This window comes from Zea mays, chromosome 4 (genome assembly GCF_902167145.1).
Source record: "Zea mays cultivar B73 chromosome 4, Zm-B73-REFERENCE-NAM-5.0, whole genome shotgun sequence".
In the NCBI taxonomy this organism is placed as follows: Eukaryota; Viridiplantae; Streptophyta; class Magnoliopsida; order Poales; family Poaceae; genus Zea; species Zea mays.
The window spans coordinates 38530691-38556011 of NC_050099.1; the positions used below are offsets into that span (position 1 = coordinate 38530691).

Here is a 25321-nt window from a genome sequence, read left to right on the forward strand (position 1 = left end):
TCCCACGACGAAACAAAAAAAATCACAAAGATTTTCACAAACTCTTGCGAAGAGCATTTTTTCCTCATCACCGTTCCTTCCAGAGATTTGTTGAGGATCTTGTCCCCGTTTAAATTATAACGAGGATATATATTTTTTTATTAATATAAAACATTATCAATTATATACATTATTATATATAAGAAATCATTATATATACTAAACACATTTGTAAAAGAGTGATCTATTGACAATATAATTATTTAATTTTATCATTAAATATTAAATGAAACATCATCATATGTAAAACGGTCCCGCGGGGAACGGGGATAGAGAATGTTTCTCATCCCGTCCCTATTTTTCCCATTTACATCTACGTGGGGAAAGAACCTTTCTCATCCCTATTCCTTAAGAGCTAGTTTGAGAACTCTATTTTCCCAAGAGATTTTTAAAGAAAAATTAGTTCATTTTTTGGGAAAATAGAAATCTCTTGGAAAATGGAGTTTACAAACTAGCCCTAATAGAGGAATTTCTCACGGGAAAATTGGGGATCGGAGTCCATTACCATCTCTACTTGCATCCCTGAGGATTGAGTCCTTCCTAGTATTATTATATTTGTGTTTTCAATACTTTGTGTAACTGATTTAACGAACTCCCAAAACCTGAGCACCAGTTTGGAAACATCTATGCGTTAATGATTTTGAAACAATGCAGTATAAATACTTAGTACATTTAAAATTTTGAACCACTAGTCCACATTTGAAAATACTCTTGTTCGCTTCGGCTTGCTGTGGCTTTAATTTGGCTGTGATTAGTACAGTATTTTGTCTCTACGGATTATAGTTGCAGCAGTCAGAACAAGCCACGCTGCAAGTTTTCTACATGAACAAGTTTGTTTTCATAGGAAATAGCCCCCCACCCCACCCCACATTTCAAAGACATTGTTGATCAATGGATATAGCAAACACATGTGCCTTCAAGGGGATCATTGCACACACTTCTATGAAGAAAACCAAACTAGGTGTGTGAAAACAGGAATGCACAGCAGTCTGAACAATGAACAGGGTTCAGATTGGTCCGGTGATTGATTGAGTCGGCGCCGTTGCCTTTGGGATTGGACAAAGCTGCGTCAACCTTATTCAGTTCTATGTGATGTTATATACACAGATAACAATTACGCAGATTGCACAAACAATTGTGCATTGCTGAAAGAAAGAAATAGTCTCTGATGTTCAGATGTGTGGCAGAAACACATCTACTGCACAGACTTACACAAAGAAGTTCCAGAGAAGCTCGATTTTACGAACTCAGATGCTGAGAACCTGACAGCTGACAAGTTCAGCAGCTGCAATGTTCTTCGATGCAATGGCTTTCCAGACATGTGTCTGCTCCGAGGAGACATCCGGGGTTCGGCATGTCGTGGCAGCCGAAAGGGCTGGCGAATCCACTGGCTTCATCAGAGAGTCCATCTGCACGACACTGATCCTGCTGCCCATATCCTTGACGACCAAATGGAGCTTTCCAAGAAACGCAGCAAGCAAGCAAGGGCTGTCCGACTCGTCAAATGCCCCAGCACGAACCTGGCTCACAGCGACCTTCCAAGCATCCTCCTGCGCGTCGTACATCTTGATCTCACAACCGCCGGAAGAGGAGGTCGTCGGCTCCAGGGCATACAGATCCCCTTCCACAACGGCGCTCAGCCTCGTCCCAGCCTGCCTCGCAGGCCAGCCCTCGCCCATGCCCGCAGGCATCTGCTCCCACGAGTTCGTCTCCGGATCGAACACCTCTCCGCCGACGTCGACGGCGAATGGCCAGGAATAGAAGCTCTGGGGAACGTGCAGCTTCCCCCCGTACGAGGTCACTCCGGCGGCGACGGGCTTGAGCAGGTCAGCTATGGCCGTCGGCATGGCCTGCGACTTGGAGAACAGCATGTCCGGCAGCTCGGCCCAGGCCCCAGTCGCCGGGTCGAACACCTCGGCGGACCGGAGCGGAGCTATTAGCCCGTTCTCGCCCTTGCTGACGCCGCCCACGACGTACAGCTTGTCGTTCAGCAGGCTCGCCTTGCAGAAGGCGCGCCCGGCGCGCATCGGGCTCACCTCCCGCCATGAGTTGGCGGAGGGGTCGTACCTCCACACGCGCTTCGACGCGGAAGCTCCGGAGAAGCCGCCCAGGACATAGAGGCAGCCACCAGCGGCGCCGACGGCGCAGCCACAGAACGGTGGTACGCCGCCTGACAGTTCCTTCTGCCCGAGCCAGCCTCTGATGACGTCGAAGATACCTACGCCGACGCTCACCAGGTCCCGCAAGCCCAGCCCGTACACGCCGCCACTCCTGCACTCGATCCCAGGCATGAGCGGCAGCCTCTGCCATTGGTTGCTAACCGGATCGAGAGCGTGCCAGACCAGCTTCTGCCCACCTGCCGCCGCCTTCGTCAGTATGTACAGCCACTCTTCGGCCACGCCGAGCTCCTTCCTCAGCCGGTACAGCTCCGCGCCGGTCACCGCCGCCTTCCAGCTCCGCGAGACCATCTTGGCCTTGAGGTACCCCATCCGCGGCATCCTCGCGAGGATCTGCAGAGAGACCTCATCCGGGAGCCCTGGGATCAGCCTCGGGTGGCCGTGGCTACCGTGGATAGTGCAGAGAGGGGACGAGAGCCGCGTCTTCTTGCAGGGATCTGGTCGCGGAGCCTCGCCGCCGTGCTCCTGCTGCCGGTCCTTGCTGGCGGCGGAGCCCAAGGACGCCCCCATCTCATGTCTTCTTGGCTACCTACCTGCACCTCCAGAAATTTAATAGATAGAGTAATTAACCTATAAGGATTGAAAGAACCAATCGTCATGACAAGAAAAAAATCAATTCTTTTGGATTTGGAAGAGCTGACCAGCTTGGCAATCCCATCGTGGCGCTACGCTACTCCGCCGTCTGTGTTTCCGCACGCATGTCTCGCGCTTGGGAAGCTGAAGCTCTGTAGTTGTTGCCGGCGTTGGAGACGAGGAGTACGAAGAGGAGTTGCGAGAGATGGTTATCGCGCGGGCAGGGCAGGGCAGGGCAGGCCAGAGGAAGGAGGAGAAATGACGCCGCCAGCCGCCGACGGCCTGCACTGGAGGAGGAGGGTGAAGCTGTTGTTTATTGTTCGGGGTGGGCAGGGTGAATGTGAGTGAATGGTGCGGCTGCAAGCTTCTCTTATAGGTCCTTTAATCAGTGGACCCACTTATCAGTCTCTGTAAATACATCCTAAATTCTAGAACAAGAAAATTTGTTGGCGGCTCTCCTCGGATTCTTTACACACTCAGCTAGCTTCACGCACGGTGAAGCTGATGGTTCCCCGAAAAAAAGGAGTTTCCATAACAATAGCAGTGTACGTACTAGCAAGCTAAAGATATTATGGGTTTTAAAAAGTCAAGCACGCTCCCCACCCAACGCTGGTTATTCTCAACCATAGGAAATCAAGGACGTCAACCGCTAAACTTTGGGACTAAGCAAGGATCCACAGCCACCCTTCCGTCTTGCTCTAATACAAAAGTACAATATAATATGAGCATCTCCAATAATAAGTCTTATATTTAATTTAGGATCTGATTTAAAGTGTTTAAGGCCACAAAAAACATTTGTAGCTCCAACAGCTAAGTTCTATATCATGTTATTAAAAATAAAATCATATTATTTAGAAAATAAAATATTATAAATGTTATATAAAACAAGAATAGAGCTCCAGCATATGGGGTCCTATATTTAGGACCCGAGAGATTGAGTCCTATAATTATTTGATATTTTTTGTTGCATAGAACTTTTGTTAGAGCAACTTTTCGGTGTTAGAATCATATATTTCAAAATAGATACCCATTGAGAACTCATCTTGGAGATGCACTAAAATATGTTTTTATGTTCAACAATAAGGTTATTTCCAGTGGTGAGTTTTAATGTACTGTTTCTAATACTATCGCATCAAATTTAAACTATGTAACCGTGTATACATGGTTTTATCCCCATGAAACTCTACCATCTCACATGAAACTTTCTCTATACCCCTTCTCTTAATTGCAATATCATGTCACCAAATACGATGATATGTCACCCTGTTTAATGAGTATAAAACTTTCATTAAAAATGACCTCTAATACATGCATGCATGGTTACCCGAATTCTAGAAAGTCAAGCCACGGAGGCAGGCCATACATATGTAAATCGTCACCTTAGTGACGTAAGACTCGAACGTGAACCAAGGGCAAGCATAATAGCCATTTTAAAAGAACACTCCTAGGTGTAATGATCTTAAAAAAAAGAAGAGGTCATACCTTCTGGCACACTAAATATGATGCCACGTCCAAATTAGTTTAGAAGTTATTTTTACTACTTTTAAGGGAGCCATCGTCGGACAGCCTAAATCTTTGTTAATAATGAATATTAACAAGTATATAAGGGTTCATTTGGCATGGCTCGAGCAGCAGCTCGTGCGAAGGATATCATGGCCCTGTTTGTTTGGGCTTCTGGCAGCTTCTAGCCACCAAAAGTTGCTGCGGACTGCCAAACGCTCAGCTTTTCAGCCAGCTTTTATAAAATTTGTTGGGGGCAAAAACCATCCAAAATCAACATAAACACATAATTGGTTGAGTCGTTGTAATAATACGAATCCGTCATTTTCTAGATCCTGAGCTCTATGAACAACTTTATCTTCCTCCACACGTAATCGTAATGATACTCAGATTCTCCCCACAGCCAGATTTTCAGAAAAGCTGGTCAGAAAAAAGCTGAACCAAACAGGCCCCATACACTTTGGCAGAAGAAAGAGGAGGACATGCTGTTTTTTTGGTGAATAGTAGAGGAGTAAAAAAATATGTAATTTTAGAGTTGTTCTAATTTAGCTGTAACATTAGATGGAAAAGTGTCAATATTTCTATAAAAGTATGTCCCATGGTACATCTAATGAAACTAGTTTGAAGTTATTTTTTTTAAAAAAATAGAGTTGATTAGGACACAAACCCTAAGATAATCTGTATGACATATTACTAGAAGATCTAAATTCCAGCGGGATGTGTTGGAACAGAATCATGCACATGGTCATTAGTGGCCACGGTTGAGTCGTCGGCTCACAAACAGACAGTGGCACGCTGCTTTCACCCGTCCATGTCAATCGACTCATCAAGATAGATATGTCCATCAATAATGCTACGTCCCAAGTAGCACGCACGCACTACTCCGTTGATTTTAATTATCCCTAGTCAAGTCCTACGGCAAGTGATGATAGAGATGGAGACGACAAGCACAAGCCTCTGGCTGCAAGAATACGTACTCACGCATATATAGTTTGAAAGTAAAGTATTTTTATAGTTATTAGTTAATATTGTGATTTATAAAACACTATAGTATTTTATGTTACGAGGCGTTCAGTTCCTTTTAAAACCATGGTATTTTTGAAACCATGGTAACTACGTTTTTAAAACCATGATATGCTAGAAACTATGGTATTTTGAAGTATTGGAAGCTTCAGTCTAACCAAAATTTTCATGACATGCATAGATTTTGTCTAAATACTATAGTTTAGAATACTGCATCCAAACAATAAATAGTATTCTTGTAGCTGGCCAAAATTATAGTACTGTCATGACCATTTGAAAGTATAGGATTGCAAAAACTATGATTTTAAAAAACATTGCTATCAAACAAGCCCGTACTTGGTCCAAAAGCGAATATGATTACAAACATCTGTGTAGGTAGATTCGTACCTAGAATTTGATATGGCTCATTTCACACGGCTACAATCTAGTCTGGCTAGCTCTACCCCCAAACATACGTTCTTAATTAATTTGCAGGTTAACTTGGCTTGTGTAGCAAGTTAGATTGTCACAGCTGTTGGCCGAAATCATCAATGCCAAGGTAGCTAGTTTAGCTAGTCTCAAACAAAATTTCTTAGACTCCCAACAACTTATCATTTATCTTTTGTTTTAAATTTTACTTTATAAATAATACAAAATCTACAGTGTAACATAATCGACCATATACTGATCTGCTCGAGACAACCTTCCAACAATAGTCCGGTAGGGGGTGCCAGCGAGAACACTAGTGGAAAGAGAAAAATAGGAGACCAATAAATTTGGAAGGTCTAGACGTCTAGTGGAAGATTGCTAGAGCTGATTTTTAGGCCTCCACTGCACACAACTCTGGGACTCGAATTTCGACAGCTCACAAATTGAACTGGGACGTCATTCCTTCTGTACATCAATCTCTACAATCTATTAAGACGATAGTGTTGATCACAGCCATGCCCCCGCTTCCCCTCTGCGCTCGCACCCGCCCCGTTCCCCTCGCCCGCACAAACCGCCCCATCCGCGAGCCGCGCACGGGCCATCTGCATGCCACATCCGCCCCATCCTCTCACCGTCTATCCCCTCCGCACGACCACCACCCAGTCCATCCCCTCCCCGTCCAGCGTCCACTCCCTCCGCCCCTGCTCCCTCCGCAGTCCCCCCTCCCCCACACAACAGCCACGGTCCATCCCCTCACGCGCACAACAACCGCCATCTATCCCCTCCGTGCAACTGTCGCCACAGTCGCGGCGGCCGCTGCCTCTCCGCCTAGGGTTTCCTACCGTTGGCGCCACTCGATCCGAAACAGATGTTGTCGCAGCAGCATGGCACCGCCCCTCTGCCCACCGCCACTATGAGGACATCCGGGTTGCCGGTCGCTGGTTCCCCATGCCACGCGCCCCTTCTCTTCCGTCTAGGGACCTAGGTCCTCGCACGCAGGGAGGGCGTGGACGGCATGCAGGACCGACCACCTCTGATGGGGGCGGAGCCCGTCCTTGCCGCCGCCGCCGCGGGGGGCGCGACCAAGGGCGAGGACGTGACCTCGACGTCGCGCTTGGAAGGGGACCGGGATGCGGCGAGCGCTGAAACAACTAGCCCGATCCACTCGCGGGATGGGAGCTGCTGCGCCAGCCGCCAGAAGCCCACCGCACATCCGCGTTGGAAGCCGGGCGCCCCAGTGGCCTAGCCCTTCCACCTTCCATGGCTCCACGTCGGCCACCGGCGAAGGCACAGGCACCGCCCACGCCTCTGCGGTCAAGTGCCACCGCCCAGGCCCCAGGCACCCACCAGCAACGCCCATGCGAGGCGGTCACGGTCTTGGCTTCGTCTCTGTAGCCAGCTCATGTACATGTAAGTCAGCTCTCTCATCTATAGCTTTACTAGCCTCCAAACCACAATCACTAGCTGCAAGGCACAATCCCTAAATGGTGCAGATGTTATAGCTAACAACATACACTTGCAGCGATGTAGGTGGATAATTGAAACAAAGTATTATTCAGTTGATCTTCCATCTTGACAACAATTCTTGGTGAATAAATTTCTCTTGGTTCCCTCCCTCATCTAGAACAGGTGGCTGCCCTCATTATGGTCTTTGATATCAGTGATGTCTGAACTGAACCTGTGTTCTGATTCGATTTTTATTGTGTTCTATGTCTTATATTGTTTAAAGATTCTGAATCTTATAATTTTCAGTCTATTTTTTTACCTTCATACCTCAGAACTACAGTAGGGTAATAGTCTTAAGTAATTATGCAGGAATCCTCCTTGCTTACTCTGCAAATCTAGGCTGCCAGTGTTGATATATAGATGTTTGAGATCTTGTTATGCATCGGAAATAAAGCAGATATTGTACCTGGTCATAGCGTGCAGGTATGCAAAAAGCTTGGGGAGTCAAGTTCTGATCCACACCCTAATTATTACAATTTTGGGATAAATGGAAGTGAGGACTGTAGCTTGTTATTTGAGGAAGAACCATACACAGATATCAGAAACTCTATTGCATAGTGGTGCATTGAGCAGAACATAGAATATATTGAGGCCTGTGCTTCCAACGCTGACTTTGATAAGTGTAAGTTGTCTCCTCGGATGTAATAAACCTGTAACTGTTAAGTTTCCCCCTCAAGTTTCTAAACTTTGCCATTAAGCTTTCTAATTTCCAATAATAAATCTATTACCATGAGTTCTAAATTGGGCATCAATTTAATATTTTATACCAATGAAAACTTATATTCCCTCCACCCCAAAATATAATTTGTTTTAGATTACATTCATTGATTAATCTACGAATGTAGTTTGTATGCATGTCTACGTTCATTATTGTTGTAATGAATATGGACAGAAAAAGAGGGCTACAAAGAACTATATTTTGGGGCGAAGGGAGTATCTTTTAGGGACTCCAATAGAAGAAGGCTTATATCATATATGATTTGTGGTTGTTTCTATCTTATTTGATGTTTATTCAAACTAACAGGTCGATCAGTGGATGGTGATAGCCAAGGCTTAGAGCTACTCCTTGGAGAACTTTCTGCACATATGTGGCCTGGAATAATTCTAAAATCTGGAAACAGAATAACTGCCCCATTCTTGGTTGAAAAACAAGGTAATTAAGTTATATGCATGAGTAAATTGGCTCTGATGATTGTTGATCTTAGCCTTGCTTGCTCTGCACTTTTGGAAAACTATGGGACGACATAGCAGCTTAGAAATTTTCTCTATCAAGTAAATTCAGCTATTAGGATTTGTTGCCACTCTTTTACATAGAACATGTCATGAAACTTTTGCACCGGTATATTACTTTAAATTATTCAATTTAAAATCATGCAATGTCCCTGATTATTCATTTTCATTCTGACAGAATCCAAATATGATGAATTCAACTATGAAAATTTGGAGTACGAGGTTCTGTCTCATGGATTTGATGACCAGTGGAAATTTGTTAGTGAGACAAGTACATCTAGAAGATTTGAGAGATCAAATGAGGCTGATAGTGCACAGAATCACACACATCAAGTCGTGAAGGCCAGTATTGACTCTTCAACATCCAACCCTCTACCGAATAACACGCCCATAGAAACTACTGAAGAGAATAATGTAACTCGGAGCAACAAAAACTACAATAACGATCATGCGGACACGACCACAGTATATAGCATTGAGGATTGTAGCATCCCAAAAATTCAAATCTAGGAATTTTCTCAAACTCGCTCTAAATTCAAAATGAATTTCAAATTTCATTTCAAAATGTTTGTTTGCGAGTTGATATCAGCAAATAAAATATAGTGGTCTATATTCTCTCCAAAATCCTCCTCAAATATCCTACAAATGTTTCTCCAGTGATCCCCCTCAAATTCTTTCCAGAAATACTGCCCAGATATTTCCCGAGTAATCCCCTTCAAGTTCTTTCCAGAAATATTGCCCAAATATTCCACCAATATATCTCCAAGTATTTTCCTCTTGAGAAATACCTTCAGAATCATTTTTCAAGTCCCTATAAATATTTTCTTCATAACTTTCCTCATGCTCATATATATATACGTATGCCTCTAGTGTCATACGGTGAGCTCTACAAGCTAATCTCACTTATACAAGACAAATACATGCTAATCTCCCACTAATCCTCTCATCCTCCCACTAATCCTCTCATCCCTCCCCCTAATCCCCCACCATGGCTATAAATAGAGGGGCAAGGGCCTCCTCTCATCCCACCCCAAGCCATTTCATGGCAACTCTCTTCCCCCCCCACACACCCACTCCATGTTCCACACAAGCACACACTAGCACAAGGATCGTTCGGTCGTTCTTCGATCGTTCGTCCCCCTGTTCTTAGTTTGTTCGTTCGTTCGATCGTTGATGGTTCGTTCGTCCGTTCTTCCGATCGTTCGATCGTTCGTCCGTTCGTTCGTCCAAATAATCTTTTTCCTGCCGTTATGCTGTCGAAATTCCGATCGTTCGTTTGTTCGATCATTCGATCGTTCATCGTTCGTTCATAGTTCCTATTCATCGTTCATCGTTCGTTCATAGTCCCTATTCATTGTTCTTCCAGATAATCTTTGTTCTGCCGTTATGCTGCCGAAATTCCGATCGTTCGTTCGTCCGATTATTCGATCGTTCATCCGTTTGTTCGTCCAAATAATCTTTTTCTTGCCGTTATGCTACCAAAATTCCGATCGTTCATCGTTCGTTCATAGTTCCTGTTCATCGTTCGTTCATAGTCCCTATTCATCGTTCTTCTAGATAATCTTTTTCCTGTCGTTATGCTGCCGAAATTCTGATCGTTCGTTTGTTCGATCATTCGATCGTTCATCGTTCGTTCATAGTTCCTATTCATTGTTTATCGTTCGTTCATAGTCCCTATTCATTGTTCTTCCAGATAATCTTTGTTCTGCCGTTATGCTGCTAAAATTCCGATCGTTCGTTCGTCCGATCATTCGATCGTTCATCCGTTCGTTTGTCCAAATAATCTTTTTCATGTCGTTATGCTACCGAAATTCCGATCGTTCGTTCGTTCGATCATTCGATCGTTCATCGTTCGTTCATAGTTCCTGTTCATCGTTCGTTCATAGTCCCTATTCATCGTTCTTCCAGATAATCTTTGTCCTGCCGTTATGCTGCCGAAATTCTGATCGTTCGTTCGTCCGTTCGTTCATAGTTCCTATTCATCGTTCATCGTCACTATTCATCGTTCATCGTTCGTTCATACGACTATTCACCATCACTATTCATCGTTACTTTTCACTGTTACTATTTAGCATCGTTACTATTCATCGATGGTATCTATGGCAACCTTTTCGTCGTCACTATTCATCGTTACTATTCATCGATCATCCGATCACCCCAAATTTCAACTACTCACCCGTCATGATGTCCAGTCCACCTAAGACCAGCCAGACCCATATCCCAGTCATACGAACTCCGGTGACTGTGATTTTCCTTCCAGTAGGGAACTTCCCATCTAGTCACCCATCCCAGGTTTCTCCAAGTTGAGCACGCTTAACTTTGAGATTCCTTTGAACCAGGCTTCCAAACTACGATTCCAATAATTCTTGTTTCTAAATTCTTATCAAACTATTCCCTTAAGCATGGTTCATATTCTAGAAAACTCCCAAAATACTCTTGTCCCATATTCTGTCTATAACTCTCCTGTTCATACTAAGTCAGACAATTCATTCGTCACTATTCTCACCAACAGTGAACTTCACTGTGCTACACCACATACACTCAGCTATAAATACACCTAGCTACCCTCTCCCTCTCCACACACACTCAACACTCTCATCCAAGGCAAACACCCCACCCACTCAGTTACTCCGCTCTGTCGGCTACACGCATAGTGTCGCTTCGCCTCCAGTCCACCCTCCTGGTAAGCATCTCCGCTCCACCACCAGTAATATCACAACACCACATGACACAGATTCTACTCAAGACTCTACCCATCCATATATCGCTATTCTGACCACTATATTAAATATTTGTTGGTATACTTGCTGGTTTGTATGTTTGCTTGCTCATGTTGCATAGTTATCGGAGCGTTCGTGCTGTCTCGTGGAGGCCAGATCTGCAAGTCTACGCCAGGCGGTGGAGCCAGAAGCCAGTTCTGCGAGCTCTCCTTCCCCCTTCACCGGATAAGCATGACAAGCTCACTGGATCCCTTTGATGCATAAATTACCTATGATTTTTCAACCACAACCCTCAGCCTGTTATTTTATGCATGATATGATTTTGAGACAAGTTATTATGGCCACCCAAGCCGCTTGCCGCAATCAATCCTTAATATATTTGTTACAAATGATTTGAGAAAAGGTGTGAGTTTTTCAAAAGAAAATGCTTTTCAAAATGTGTATGATGAAGGGTTTTCACCCTTATCACCTTTGAGTAGGGATGATCAGGGACTCCCTGGTTTAGGGGAGGGCCTAAGGTGATGGCTCAGCTGGTTTAGGCGTGAGCAGAAGGATTGTCCCCTCATATAAGGACCGGTTTGTCATCCTTCACTACCTGTACTCATGATAAGTACAACCACTCGAGACTGTGTGGGCAGTCACTCAATCTGAACTCGTACGATCCAACCCCAGGGTTATAAGGCTGGGGAGCACCGGGAGGATAAGGAGGGGGAATGTTTTGTCTGGTTTGGACATGGCGGTGGCCTGACTCCTTCCGATATAACCGTTAAGGTTAGGACGTGCGAGGAAAGAAAGAGATTCGGTGTCGGATCTCATGGCAGTAAGATCGCAGAGCCGGACTAGTGGGTAAAGTGTACACCTCTGCGCAGAGTTTGAAAACCTATTTGAATAGTCTGTGTCCACAGGAATGGACGAGTCTGGTGTGGTGTGGCAATTAGTGTTTTGTTTTCAAAAAAAGAGGTGCGTTTGAGAAAAGTGATTTTTAAAAGGTCCGGCGGTTGAGCCGTGAGCTATGGTGGACGGGAAGTCCAGTAGCTGTTTTTGAAAATGAAAACCAGTGGGAAACTGCTAAGATACCTGGATGGTTTAGTCCAGGAGATTTTATTCTATATTGAAAACTTCCTGCTCCTTTGGGAGAGGATGCGCTTTGAAAAATACAAAATGTTTTACAAAACAACCCTGCATAAAATATTGTTGTTTCTGCAAAATATCCTGAGCTCCACATATTCCATGCATTATATCTGATTTCCCTATTCCGCGGGTGAAGGTGGGCTGCTGAGTACGTTTGTACTCACCCTTGCTTATTTGTTGTTTTTCAGAAAAGGAGATCAGGTAAGAGTTATGAATGTTCCGAACCTTGCCTGTGGCAGTTGGACTGCTGATTTGCTTCGCTGCGTATATCGGGCTGCTTCAGCCCCACTCTGATGATATGTCCCGAGTTGTGGACCAACTCTTAAAGTTGATCGCCACCTTTATAGGTTTGTCTTGTTTAAGCAGATCTAGAACTATCTGATGTATAAATGTGTTTACTAGCCTCCTGGGACTAGTAATTGTATCACATTTGAGTCCCAGAGGATTGGGGACGCTTCAGGTGGTATCAAAGCTATTAGGTTGGCCGCAGGACGTAACCCTTAGCCTGATCCAAAAGTTTTTGAGTCAAAACTATTTTCTTAAAAAAATTCTTGCTCTCATCCGTTCATTTCAAAAATGCTTTCCCCCTTTCCTTCTCTCAGAAGTCAGATGGAGGTCCGTTGCCAAACCAGCTTTTGCCAGAATGAAGATGGTTTCCCCAAGTTGCTGAGAGCATGCACAGTCTGCCTTGGAATCAGGAGCCAGCCAGAGTATGATGGTCGTGAATTCGTCGAGCATGGCACAGAGAAGTGTGTCGTGACTGTATACATTGGATCCAGTTCGCACCATGTGGAATGGAGTGTCACTGCTGCGGGACACAGATTCAAAGACACCTGCCAAGTCGTCGCCCACAAGGCATTGAGGGCCCTGTGTCAGATTTATGAAGAAGTGGCCGACACACCGCTCAGATTCTTTCCGCCATTTCAGAGAAACCGTCCCGTTTGGATGGCCAGGATGCGTGCATTGGAAGAGCAGCAGCTGCTTGAGGACGACCCCTCAGTCGTGTACCTCACTGCATACCTGCTCACCCTAGATGCATGGTATGATTTCTTGGCTCGGCACCACCGTCAGATGATTGCCCGAGCAGAAGATGCAGAGAAGCGCAACCGTCAGCTCCATGTGGATCTCACCTCAGCTCAAGCTCGTGTAGCTGCCTTGGAAAGTCGTGAAGTCATTGCTGTTGAAGCCCTGAAGCAAGCCAAGGATGAGCATGTCCAGAAGTTGATGGAGGCCTACTTGGTAACCCATAACCAACGTAGAGCCTTGCGGATCTAAGAGCCCGCTTCATCCAACCCAGTTCAACCCATGAGAGCCGAAGATCCCCAAATTCTTGAAGGTCACCCAGTCTCTATCAGAGGAGAGAAGAAGGCTTGGGAACTCCCGGAAGGAGCCATAGTCTTAGAAGGAATGCCAGTTTTCCCTCAGGCTATGGATAAGCAAGAGCACCCCGAGTCCTCCCAAGATCCCCCGACGGAGTTGTGTGAGCCCCTCACCATGAAGAATATTCCAGCACCGTCCCGTGAGATCAAAGAAGAAGCTGCAAGCACCCCGCCAGCACCGCCGCCCTCTAAGGAGCTACAAGAGCCAGTCCCGCTTGAAGAAGAGTTCGACCCCATGTTGCCATCTCAATCGCCACCAGAAGAAGTCATCAACATCAGCTCCCTCTTGACCCATCTAGGAGATATCTCAGATTGAAGTTGTGCGCCAGCCTTGCCAGAAGAGAAGCTGCCAGATCTGAGTTAGTTATATCCAGTCCTCTGCGTGCATTGGGTAGTGAAGTTTTTCTTCACTTTGGTAGAGCTCTGCATGTATGAGAGGTAACCGTGTATCCGCGTGTTTTGAAAAACTCTAATTGTGTGGCCCCCTAGGGCATTTCAAAATGAATTTCGTTTGATGTTTTCTCTCCTTTCGTGTGCATATGTGATGCCTTAATGTTAGTGCTTATAAGTCACATTTAGCATAGTTCTCAGTTCAGGAGCCGAGCAATAGTAGTTATGCTTAGCCCCCGAATCTGAGTAGTTCGTGCTTTGGAAAAACTCTATTCTTCCCCTATTCAAAATATTTGATTTGTTTGTGCTTATCATTGTTGAACTTATGTGTTTTCTTTCTTTTTAAGAAAGGTTTTCTCTAAAAACATAGATCACAAATTAGAGCTAATCCTCATCTTATGCTTCCATTCTCCCCTTAACTCATCTCAAGAGAAAAGCACCTTACCCAAGAAGATACCGGGAAGCTTACCCTTGAAGCATGGAATAAGCTACAGAGGAACCTATCCAGTCGCTCAGTCAAAAGGACCAACCGTGAGAATCAAAGCACTACCTAAACAAAAAAAGAGGACAAAAGAAGTTATTACCATACAGAGAGGCAAAGATTCTTGGAACCAGAGACCACAAACATCAGGGTCATTGACCCCACCACTCACCCGTGCCCCTCGCACGCGTGCCCGCCTCCATGCGCACTACCACCACCCCACGCCCCCTTTGCAGCGCACTACCGCCACCCACGCCCCCTTTTGCAGCGCACCCACCGCCATCGTCGCCGGCAACAGGCCCCCTTCCCCTTGTCGCACCTGCTGCCTCGTGTCACCTGCTCCATCACTACCACTCCACACCCCCCCGAGCACCCCCACTCGCCTATAAACCCCCCCACCAGCTCCCTCAACTCCCATCCCAAGCAAAACACACCTGATAAAATCCCCTCTGCCAAATTGCAAGCAACTCCATTTTCCGCTCCCTCGCCCCTAAGATCACAATGCTTGGTGATTCTTGGGTTGAAGACTGTTGCACATGGTTCATAGTCTTTGGTTTCCTCCAATGTGTGATAGTAATACTCTTTGATAGAATCCTCTAGTGGAAAGAGCAAAGAGAAAGAAAGGAGCAGTGAGAAGAGAAAAGAAGATAGTGAAGAGAAGATAAGAAGGTTCTCCCAGAATCAACCCTGTGTCAGTCATCTCTCCGCAGCCTGCTCAAGTAGCAGCAGCAGAAGAAGGCCCCGTAACACCTTCTTATGAGGTACTTCAAGGAGTTCAAATCCCCAAGATTCAAGAGTTCTACCCTCATTCTTTTTAAGTGGGGTAATGTTCCAGTAAAGTTTCTGCTATGGAGAAAAAGAAGAAGGCCTGTAGCAAGCTTGTGGAGGACCAGATCATCGAAGCCTATAAGTTTCTGGATGAGAAGTGGTCACCCAAGTTCCGTTGATGAAGCACTAGAAGAGCAATCAAGGAAGGGACCCATGGATAAGTTCGCAAGAAGAAGGTTTGTGTGTTGGCATCAATGCTTCTTCAATAAGCTAGCTGCCAAGCGAAACCTAGAAGCCTGAAGATGATCTTTGAGTAGCCATAATTAGCGTTTCCAATCGGCAACCAGATGCTCCTCGAAGGCCAGGTTTTGTTGAAGTTCCATCTCCTCGAAGAGTCTGCAAAGTGAAGATATGTAGCTGAAGTAAAGCTATACCCATAACCCTTCTAAGCCGAATCTCGAGGACGAGATTCCTTTTAAGTGGGGTAGATTTGTAGAATCCCAAAAATTCAAATCTGGGAATTTTCTCAAACTCGCTCTAAATTCAAAATGAATTTCAAATTTCATTTCAAAATGTTTGTTTGCGAGTTGATATCAGCAAATAAAATATAGTGGTCTATATTCTCTCCAAAATCCTCCTCGAATATCCTACAAATGTTTCTCCAGTGATCCCCCTCAAATTCTTCCCAGAAATACTGCCCAGATATTTCCCGAGTAATCCCCTTCAAGTTCTTTCCAGAAATATTGCCCAAATATTCCACCAATATATCTCCAAGTATTTTCCTCTTGAGAAATACCTTCAGAATCATTTTCCAAGTCCCTATAAATATTTTCTTCATAACTTTCCTCATGCTCATATGTATACGTATGCCTCTAGTGTCATACGGTGAGCTCTACAAGCTAATCTCACTTATACAAGACAAATACATGTTAATCTCCCACTAATCCTCTCATCCTCCCACTAGTCCTCTCATCCCTCCCCCTAATCCCCCACCATGGCTATAAATAGAGGGGCAAGGGCCTCCTCTCATCCCACCCCAAGCCATTTCATGGCAACTCTCTTCCCCCCCACACACCCACTCCATGTTCCACACAAGCACACACTAGCACAAGGATCGTTCGGTCGTTCTTCGATCGTTCGTCCCCCTGTTCTTAGTTTGTTCATTCGTTCGTCCGATCGTTCGATCGTTCGTCCGATCGTTGATGGTTCGTTCGTCCGATCGTCCAATCGTCCGATCGTTCGATCGTTCGTCCGTTCGTTCATTCAAATAATCTTTTTCCTGCTGTTATGCTGCCGAAATTCCGATCGTTCGTTTGTTCGATCATTCGATCGTTCATCATTCGTTCATAGTTCCTATTCATCGTTCATCGTTCGTTCATAGTCCCTATTCATTGTTCTTCCAGGTAATCTTTGTTCTGCCGTTATGCTGCCAAAATTCCGATCGTTCGTTCGTCCGATCATTCGATCGTTCATCCGTTCGTTCGTCCAAATAATCTTTTTCCTGTCGTTATGCTGCCGAAATTCCGATCGTTCGTTCGATCATTCGATCGTTCATCATTCGTTCATAGTTCCTGTTCATCGTTCATCGTTCGTTCATAGTTCCTATTCATCGTTCTTCCAGATAATCTTTTTCCTGCCGTTATGCTGCCGAAATTCCGATCATTCGTTTGTTCGATCATTCGATCGTTCATCGTTCGTTCATAGTTCCTATTCATCGTTCATCGTTCGTTCATAGTCCCTATTCATTGTTCTTCCAGATAATCTTTGTTCTGCCGTTATGCTGCCGAAATTCCGATCGTTCGTTCGTCCGATCATTCGATCGTTCATCCGTTCGCTCGTCCAAATAATCTTTTTCCTGTCGTTATGCTGCCGAAATTTCGATCGTTCGTTCATAGTTCCTGTTCATCGTTCATCGTTCGTTCATAGTCCCTATTCATCGTTCCTCCAGATAATCTTTGTCCTGCCGTTATGCTGTCGAAATTCTGATCGTTCGTTCGTCCGATCATTCGATCGTTCGCCCGTTCGTTCATAGTTCCTATTCATCGTTCATCGTTCATTCATCGTCACTATTCATCGTTCATCGTTCGTTCATACGAACTATTCACCATCACTATTCACCATTACTATTCATCGTTACTATTCACCGTTGCTATTCATTGTTACTATTCATCGATGATATCTATGGCAACCTTTTCATCGTCACTATTTATCATTACTATTCATCGATCATCCTATCACCCCAAATTTCAACTACTCACCCATCATGATGTCCAGTCCACGTAAGACCAGCCAGACCCATATCCCAGTCATACGAACTCCGGTGGCTGTGATTTTCCTCCAGTAGGGAACTTCCCATCTGGTCACCCATCCCAGGTTTCTCCAAGTTGAGCACGCTTAACTTTGAGATCCCTTCGAACCAGGCTTCCAAACTCCAATTCCAATAATTCTTGTTTCTAAATTCTTATCAAATTATTCCCTATCCAACCATGTCATCCCTTAAGCATGGTTCGTATTCCAGAAAACTCCCAAAATACTCTTGTCCCATATTCTGCCTATAACTCTCCTGTTCATACTAAGTCAGACAATTCATTCGTCACTATTCTCACCAACAGTGAACTTCATTGTGCTACACCACATACGCTCAGCTATAAATACACACAGCTACCCTCTCCCTCTCCACACACACTCAACACCCTCAGCCAAGGCAAACACCCCACCCACTCAATTACTCCGCTTTGTCGGCTACACGCATAGTGTCGCTTCGCCTCCAGTCCACCCTCTTGGTAAGCATCTCTGCTCCACCACCAGTAATATCACAACACCACATGACACAGATTCTACTCAAGACTCTACCCATCCATATATCGCTATTCTGACCACTATACTAATTATTTGTTGGTATACTTGCTGGTTTGTATGTTTGCTTGCTCATGTTGCATAGTTATCGGAGTGTTCGTGCCGTCTCGCGGAGGCCAGATCTGCAAGTCTACGCCAGGCGGTGGAGCCAGAAGCCAGTTCTGCGAGCTCTCCTTTCCCCTTCGCCGGATAAGCACGGCAAGCTCACTGGATCCCTTTGATGCATAAATTGCCTATAATTTTTCAACCACAACCATCAGCCTGTTATTTTATACATGATATGATTTTGAGACAAGTTATTATGGCCACCCAAGCCGCTTGCCGCAATCAATCCTTAATATATTTGTTACAAATGATTTGAGAAAAGGTGTGAGTTTTTCAAAAGAAAATGCTTTTCAAAATGTGTATGATGAAGGGTTTTCACCCTTATCACCTTTGAGTAGGGATGATCAGGGTCTCCCTGATTTAGGGTAGGGCCTAAGGTGATGGCTCAGCTGGTTTAGGCGTGAGCAGAAGGATTGTCCCCTCATAAGGATCGGTTTGTCATCCTTCACTACCTGTACTCATGATAAGTACAACCACTCGAGACTGTGTGGGCAGTCACTCAATCTGAACTCGTACGGTCCAACCCCAGGGTTATGAAGGCTGGGGAGCACCGGGAGGATAAGGAGGGGGAATGTTTTGTCCGGTTTGGACATGGCGGTGGCCTGACTCCTTCCGGTATAACCGTTAAGGTTAGGACGTGCGAGGAAAGAAGGAGATTCGGTGTCGGATCTCATGGCAGTAAGATTGCAGAGCCGGACTAGTGGGTAAAGTGTACACCTCTGCGCAGAGTTTGAAAACCTATTCGAATAGTCTGTGTCCACAGGAATGTACGAGTCTGGTGTGGTATGGCAATTAGTGTTTTGTTTTCAAAAAAAAGAGGTGCGTTTGAGAAAAGTGGTTTTTAAAAGGTCCGGTGGTTGAGCCGTGAGCTATGGTGGACGGGAAGTCCAGTAGCTGTTTTTGAAAATGAAAACCAGTGGGAAACTGCTGAGATACCTGGATGGTTTAGTCCAGGAGATTTTATTCTATATTGAAAACTTCCTGCTCCTTTGGGAGAGGATGCGCTTTGAAAAATACAAAATGTTTTACAAAACAACCCTGCATAAAATATTGTTGTTTCTGCAAAATATCCTGAGCTCCACATATTCCATGCATTATATCTGATTTCCCCATTCCGCGGGTGAAGGTGGGCTGCTGAGTATGTTTGTACTCACCCTTGCTTATTTGTTGTTTTTCAGAAAAGGAGATCGGGTAAGAGTTACGACTGTTCCCAACCTTGCCTGTGGCAGTTGGACCGCTGATTTGCTTCGCTGCGTATATCGGGCTGCTTCAGCCCCACTCTGATGATATGTCCCGAGTTGTGGACCAACTCTTAAAGTTGATCGCCACCTTTATAGGTTTATCTCGTTTAAGCAGATCTAGAACTATCTGATGTATAAATGTGTTTACTAGCCTCCTGAGACTAGTAATTGTATCACATTTGAGTCCCAGAGGATTGGGGACGCTTCAAGGATCATCAAAGTGATCTTCTAGAGGCTAACCATCTTTTTTAGGACGAGCATTATGGTCTAGAGGATTACTATATGTGCTATTTTTTCTACCAAATGTTCCAGTTTGGTGCTTCTGGCACCTGTTTTTTGGTCTTATTATATATAAATTATTATGCACTAACATTTTATTAAATAATTCGTATGTTGTCGCAACGCGCAGGCACGAGACTTTATGCATATGTTTTTTTGCACGAGACTTTATGCATAAGTTTACGATTGTGCTACATTTTTTCTGCTTTTACTTCGACTATATGTCAATGTGCCATCAACTTATGATGGAGTCCGCTCAATTGTTTCTTGAATATACTTTTTTGTAGAACCAAATTGAATTTTACAAGGTGGAATATTGATTGGGAAAATGTGGGATGCTGACTGGGAAAGCGCTACTCCCTTGTATGAACTAGCTGGTCGATGATTTTGTTTTTCATCCTTTTGGTTTTCTTGACATCAGTTTGTTCATTGGAGAGCACATAGGTGGAATGATGAATAATGTTTATGCATAACATGTTGTTGCCGCCGTAACAACGTACGGGCATACAACTAATCTCTACTACTTATTAAGGCTGCAATAGTAGTCTGCCTCTGACTTGTTCTGCCACGGATGGTTCTGCCCCGCTCTAGTTCTGCCATCTACGTGCCTCCTGTATGTGGGCCCCACCCAGCGTGGGCCACACATTCCCACCTAGCTCGTCTTTTCCTTGTCCAGCATAAAATATAACGTTCGCGCGAGTTGAACCTGGCCAGTTCAGCCACCAAACACAATATAGTTCAACATCAGAGTTCTTACTGTTAAGTCCGAGCCAACGCTTATAAGCTGCTCTATGTCTCCTTTACTAGCCAGTATGGTACTAAGGTTTTTGCAAGACAATACAACAACACAGCAGTGCAGGCGTTCTGGGCTGAATTTTTGGTGCGGCCCATACTCCAGCTAGGTTTGGGGCGGCCCATACTCCAGCGATGGCTCTCCCCCGTCGATCCTTCGTCTGAACCCTTCCTCCCTCTCACCCTCTCTCAACCTAAAACCCTAGCGCTCTCCTCCCTCCTCCCCACGCCTCCATCTCTCTCATCCCTCTCCCTCAACCGCCCCGATCTGGTTACCCGAGCGCGCATGGTGGAGAGACGGGAACGCCGACGAGTGCGCCCGTGCTCACGCCTCTATCTCCCCCTTCTCTCTCCCTCAACCACCATGATCCAGATACACAAGTACATGCGTGGAAGAGCGCCTCACATCCGCGGTTGTTGGGAGCTTCGCTCACCATCTCGTGCTCGCCTTTTACTCTGCTCATTCACCGGTAATGGGGTCGACTGCGTGGATCGAAACTGCCTGGGTGCCTTGGCATCATTCAACCGGCGCCGATCTCCATCCGCAACAAACTCGAGCAGCCCCGCCTCAAGTCTCTGTCAGCGGACCCGGTCGTGCAGATCGTAGGGAACTTTGCCCCCGTCGGTGGGCAGTCGCCGACTTCATCTTCAACGACTCTGGCAAAGGCAGGCGACTCCAGAGCGCTAGTCATAGAGATCTCCATCATCACCGTGTCCGATAGCAGGGTCTCATGCCTCGTGTTTGGGACCAGGAAGGCATCGTTCCTTTTGGAGGTGCCACTCGGCGTCGCTGTCTCGCTCTTCCACAAGGGCCATAGCGGGGGTCACACCAGGGAAACGAAGGATGTGATCAAGTCTATAAAGAAGTCTACAGGGAGCAAGAGCAAGAGCACTCAGACACTCAGTTCTTCGCTATCATGGTGAGTAATTTTTCACAAAAGCAGCCCTCATGGATCCTGATTCCGCGATCAATTCAAAGTGGGATAAATGTTGTTTTTCCTTCTTATTCTTTTAACTGCTTACACGATGGCAATAAGAGCTCAAGTGATGGTGGGCCAACTCAAAAGGCATAAGGACCCATGATAGCTCTTTCATCTGCATTGAATCCATGGTCACAAGGAAAACATGTACCACTAATAGTTTCCTTCCCCCCATTTCAAAAACAGTAACAATTTCCTTATCGATTTTTTCTTAGTAGCTAACCACTAGGTCATGTGGGTTTCTTTTTAGGCACATGAGAGGCGCACAACCGAATCAACAGTGAGCTAGACCATTGGGAATATGGGGAAGATATTGTACTCTGGTTTCCATATTTTCAGTCCAAATGTTTTGATTTAGCACATTACAATATATTTGAGCATCTAAATCTGATGGCAATTGATTCAAACTAATGATGCATTTTGTTTTTATTTGGTTCGTGGCCAAGAATTGGGACTGAATATCAAACATTCTACTAGGTAGCTTATGCTCAGTTCGTTTCCGCTGAAAAAGAAGCTTATTTAGTCTGCTTTGTGAAAGTCGCTTAGAGGGGGGTGAATAGGCAAATCTGAAATTTATAAACTTTAAGCACAATCTACAAGCCGGGTTAGCGTTAGAAATAAATCACAAGCAAATGAAGAGTGTGACACGGTGATTTGTTTTACCGAGGTTCAGTTCTTGCAAACCTACTCCCCGTTGAGGTGGTCACAAAGACCGGGTCTCTTTCAACCCGTTCCCTCTCTCACACGGTCACTTAGACCGAGTGAGCTTTTCTCCTCAATCAATTGGGACACTTAGTCCCCACAAGGACCACCACACAATTGGTGTCTCTTGCTTTGATTACAATGGTGTTGAGAACAAGAAATGGGGAAGAAGAAAAGCGATCCAAGCGCAAGAGCTCAAAGAACACGGGAAAAACTCTCTCTTCTAGTCACTAATTGCTTTGAGTGGAATTTGGACTTGGAGAGGCTTTGATTCAATCTAATTGTGTCTTGTATTGAATGCACTAGCTCTTGTATTGAATGTGTTAGCTGAAAAACTTGGATGCCTTGAAGTGTGGTGGTTGGGGTATTTATAGCCCCAACCACCAAAGTGACTGTTGGGAGGGGCTGCAGACGACCGTTGGTGCTGTTAGCCGTTGCTATTCTTGGCACACCAGACAGTCCGGTGAATTATAGCGGAGTGGCATTCCCAGAAACCCGAAGCTAAGCAGTTCGAGTTGATCCACCCTGGTGCACCGGACACTGTCCGGTGGCATACCGGACAGTCCGGTTCGCCAGACCAGGGCAGCCTTCGATTTTCTTTTGCTCCTTTCTTTTGAACCCTTTCTTGGACTTTTTATTGGTTTGTGTTGAACCTTTGCCACCTGTAGAACTTATAATCTAGAGCAAACTAGTTAGTCCAATTATTTGTGTTGGGCAATTCAACCACCAAAATTATTTAGGAAAAGGTTTTAGCCTATTTCCCTTTCAATCTCCCCCTTTTTGGTGATTGATGCCAACACAAACCAAGTCAAATATATAAGTACAGAATTGAACTAGTTTGCATAAGGTAAGTGCAAAGGATGCTTGGAATTAAACCAATTTAAACTTTTATAAGATATGCATGGATTGCTTTCTTCATTTTAACATTTTGGACCACACTTGCACCACATGTTTTGATTTTGCAAATGTTTTGGAAATTCTTTTCAAAGTCTTTTGCAAATAGTCAAAGGTATATGAATAAGATTTCGAGAAGCATTTTCAAGATTTGAAATCTTCTCCCCCTGTTTCAAATGCTTTTCCTTTGACTATACAAAACTCCCCCTCAATGAAATTCTCCTCTTAGTGTTCAAGAGGGTTTTAGATATTAATTTTGAAGGAGGTTATATCAATTTGAAATTATATCAAAAATAAGATACCAATTGAAAAACTTCTTTAATACAAATTGAAGCATTGGTGCAGGTCCTTTTGCTTTGGGCTAATACTTTCTCCCCCTTTGGCATGAATCGCCAAAAACGGATATGAGTGAAATATAAGCCCTTATTAGATTCTCTCCCCCTTTGGCAAGCAATATATGAGTGAAGGATTATACCAAAGTGGAGAGCGATGCAGAGTGATGGCGAAGGGTAAATAATATGGAGTGGAGTGGAAGCCTTGTCTTCGCCGAGGATTCCATTTCCCTTTCAATCTAAGACTTAGCATAAGATACACTTGAAGAACACATTAGTCATAGCAAATGAAAGAGATATGATCAAAGGTACATAAATGAGCTAGGTGTGCAAAGTATCAATCAAAATTCCTAGAATCAAGAATGTTTAGCTCATGCCTAAGTTTGGTAAAGGTTTTCTCATCTAGTAGTTTGGTAAAGATATTGGCTAATTGTTCTTTGGTGCTAACATAAGCAATCTCGATATCCCCCCTTTGTTGGTGATCCCTCAAAAAGTGATACCGAATGGCTATGTTCTTAGTGCGGCTGTGCTCAATGGGATTATCCGCCATACGGATTGCACTCTCATTATCACATAGGAGAGGGACTTTGGTTAATTTGTAGCCATAGTCCCTAAGGGTTTGCCTCATCCAAAGCAATTGCGCATAACAATGGCCTGCGGCAATGTACTCGGCTTCGGCGGTAGAAAGAGCTACTGAATTTTGTCTCTTTGAAGCCCAAGACACCAGGGATCTTCCCAAGAACTGACAAGTACCTGATGTGCTCTTCCTATCAATTTTACACCCTACCCAATCAGCATCTGAATAACCTATTAAATCAAAGGTGGATCCCTTGGGGTACCAAAGACCAAACTTAGGTGTATGAACTAAATATCTCAAGATTCATTTTACGGCCCTAAGGTGAACTTCCTTAGGTTTGGCTTGGAATCTTGCACACATGCATACGGAAAGCATAATATCCGGTCGAGATGCACATAAATAGAGTAAAGATCCTATCATCGACCGGTATACCTTTTGATCTACGGATTTACCTCCCGTGTCAAGGTCGAGATGCCCATTAGTTCCCATGGGTGTCTTGATGGGCTTGGCATCCTTCATCCCAAACTTGGTGAGTATGTCTTGAATGTACTTCGTTTGGCTGATGAAGGTGCCCTCTTGGAGTTGCTTCACTTGAAATCCTAGAAAATACTTCAACTCCCCCATCATAGACATCTCGAATTTTTGAATCATAATCCTACTAAACTCTTCACAAGTAGATTTGTTAGTAGACCCAAATATGATATCATCAACATAAATTTGGCATACAAACAAATCATTTGCAATTGTTTTAGTAAAGAGAGTAGGATCGGCTTTTCCGACTTTGAAACCATTAGAAATAAGAAAACCTCTTAGGCATTCATACCATGCTCTTGGGCTTGCTTGAGCCCATAAAGCGCCTTAGAGAGTTTATACACATGGTTAGGGTACTCACTATCTTCAAAGCCGGGAGGTTGCTCAACATAGACCTCCTCCTTGATTGGTCCATTGAGGAAGGCACTCTTCACGTCCATTTGATAAAGCTTGAAACCATGGTAAGTAGCATAGGCAAGTAATATGCGAATTGACTCAAGCCTAGCTACGGGTGCATAGGTTTCACCGAAATCTAAACCTTCGACTTGAGAATATCCCTTGGCCACAAGTCAGGCTTTGTTCCTTGTCACCACACCATGCTCATCTTGCTTGTTGCGGAATACCCACTTGGTTCCTTCAACATTTTGGTTAGGACGTGGAACAAGATGCCATACCTCATTTCTCGTGAAGTTGTTGAGTTCCTCTTG

At 44.7% G+C, this 25321-nt stretch overlaps 1 protein-coding gene and 1 pseudogene across 2 annotated transcripts; one reads left to right on the forward strand and one right to left on the reverse strand.

The window, feature by feature from the left end:
* Positions 1–1029: 1029 nt before the first annotated feature.
* LOC100193097 (uncharacterized) lies at positions 1030–3318 on the reverse strand. Of its 2 annotated transcripts, none has more exons than XM_008678299.4 (2): positions 2858–3318; positions 1030–2749 (listed from the first exon to the last, which is right to left on the reverse strand). In XM_008678299.4, the coding sequence occupies exon 2, from the start codon at positions 2724–2726 to the stop codon at positions 1287–1289; it is 1440 nt and encodes a 479-aa protein (XP_008676521.1). In that variant the 5' UTR covers positions 2727–2749; positions 2858–3318; the 3' UTR covers positions 1030–1286. The 2 variants fall into 2 exon arrangements, with proteins under 2 accessions (XP_008676521.1, NP_001131732.1); NM_001138260.1 differs by having other exon boundaries at positions 1031–2786; positions 2858–3113.
* A 3804-nt stretch (positions 3319–7122) lies between these two features.
* LOC103655226 (uncharacterized) lies at positions 7123–25084 on the forward strand (annotated as a pseudogene).
* Positions 25085–25321: the final 237 nt, after the last annotated feature.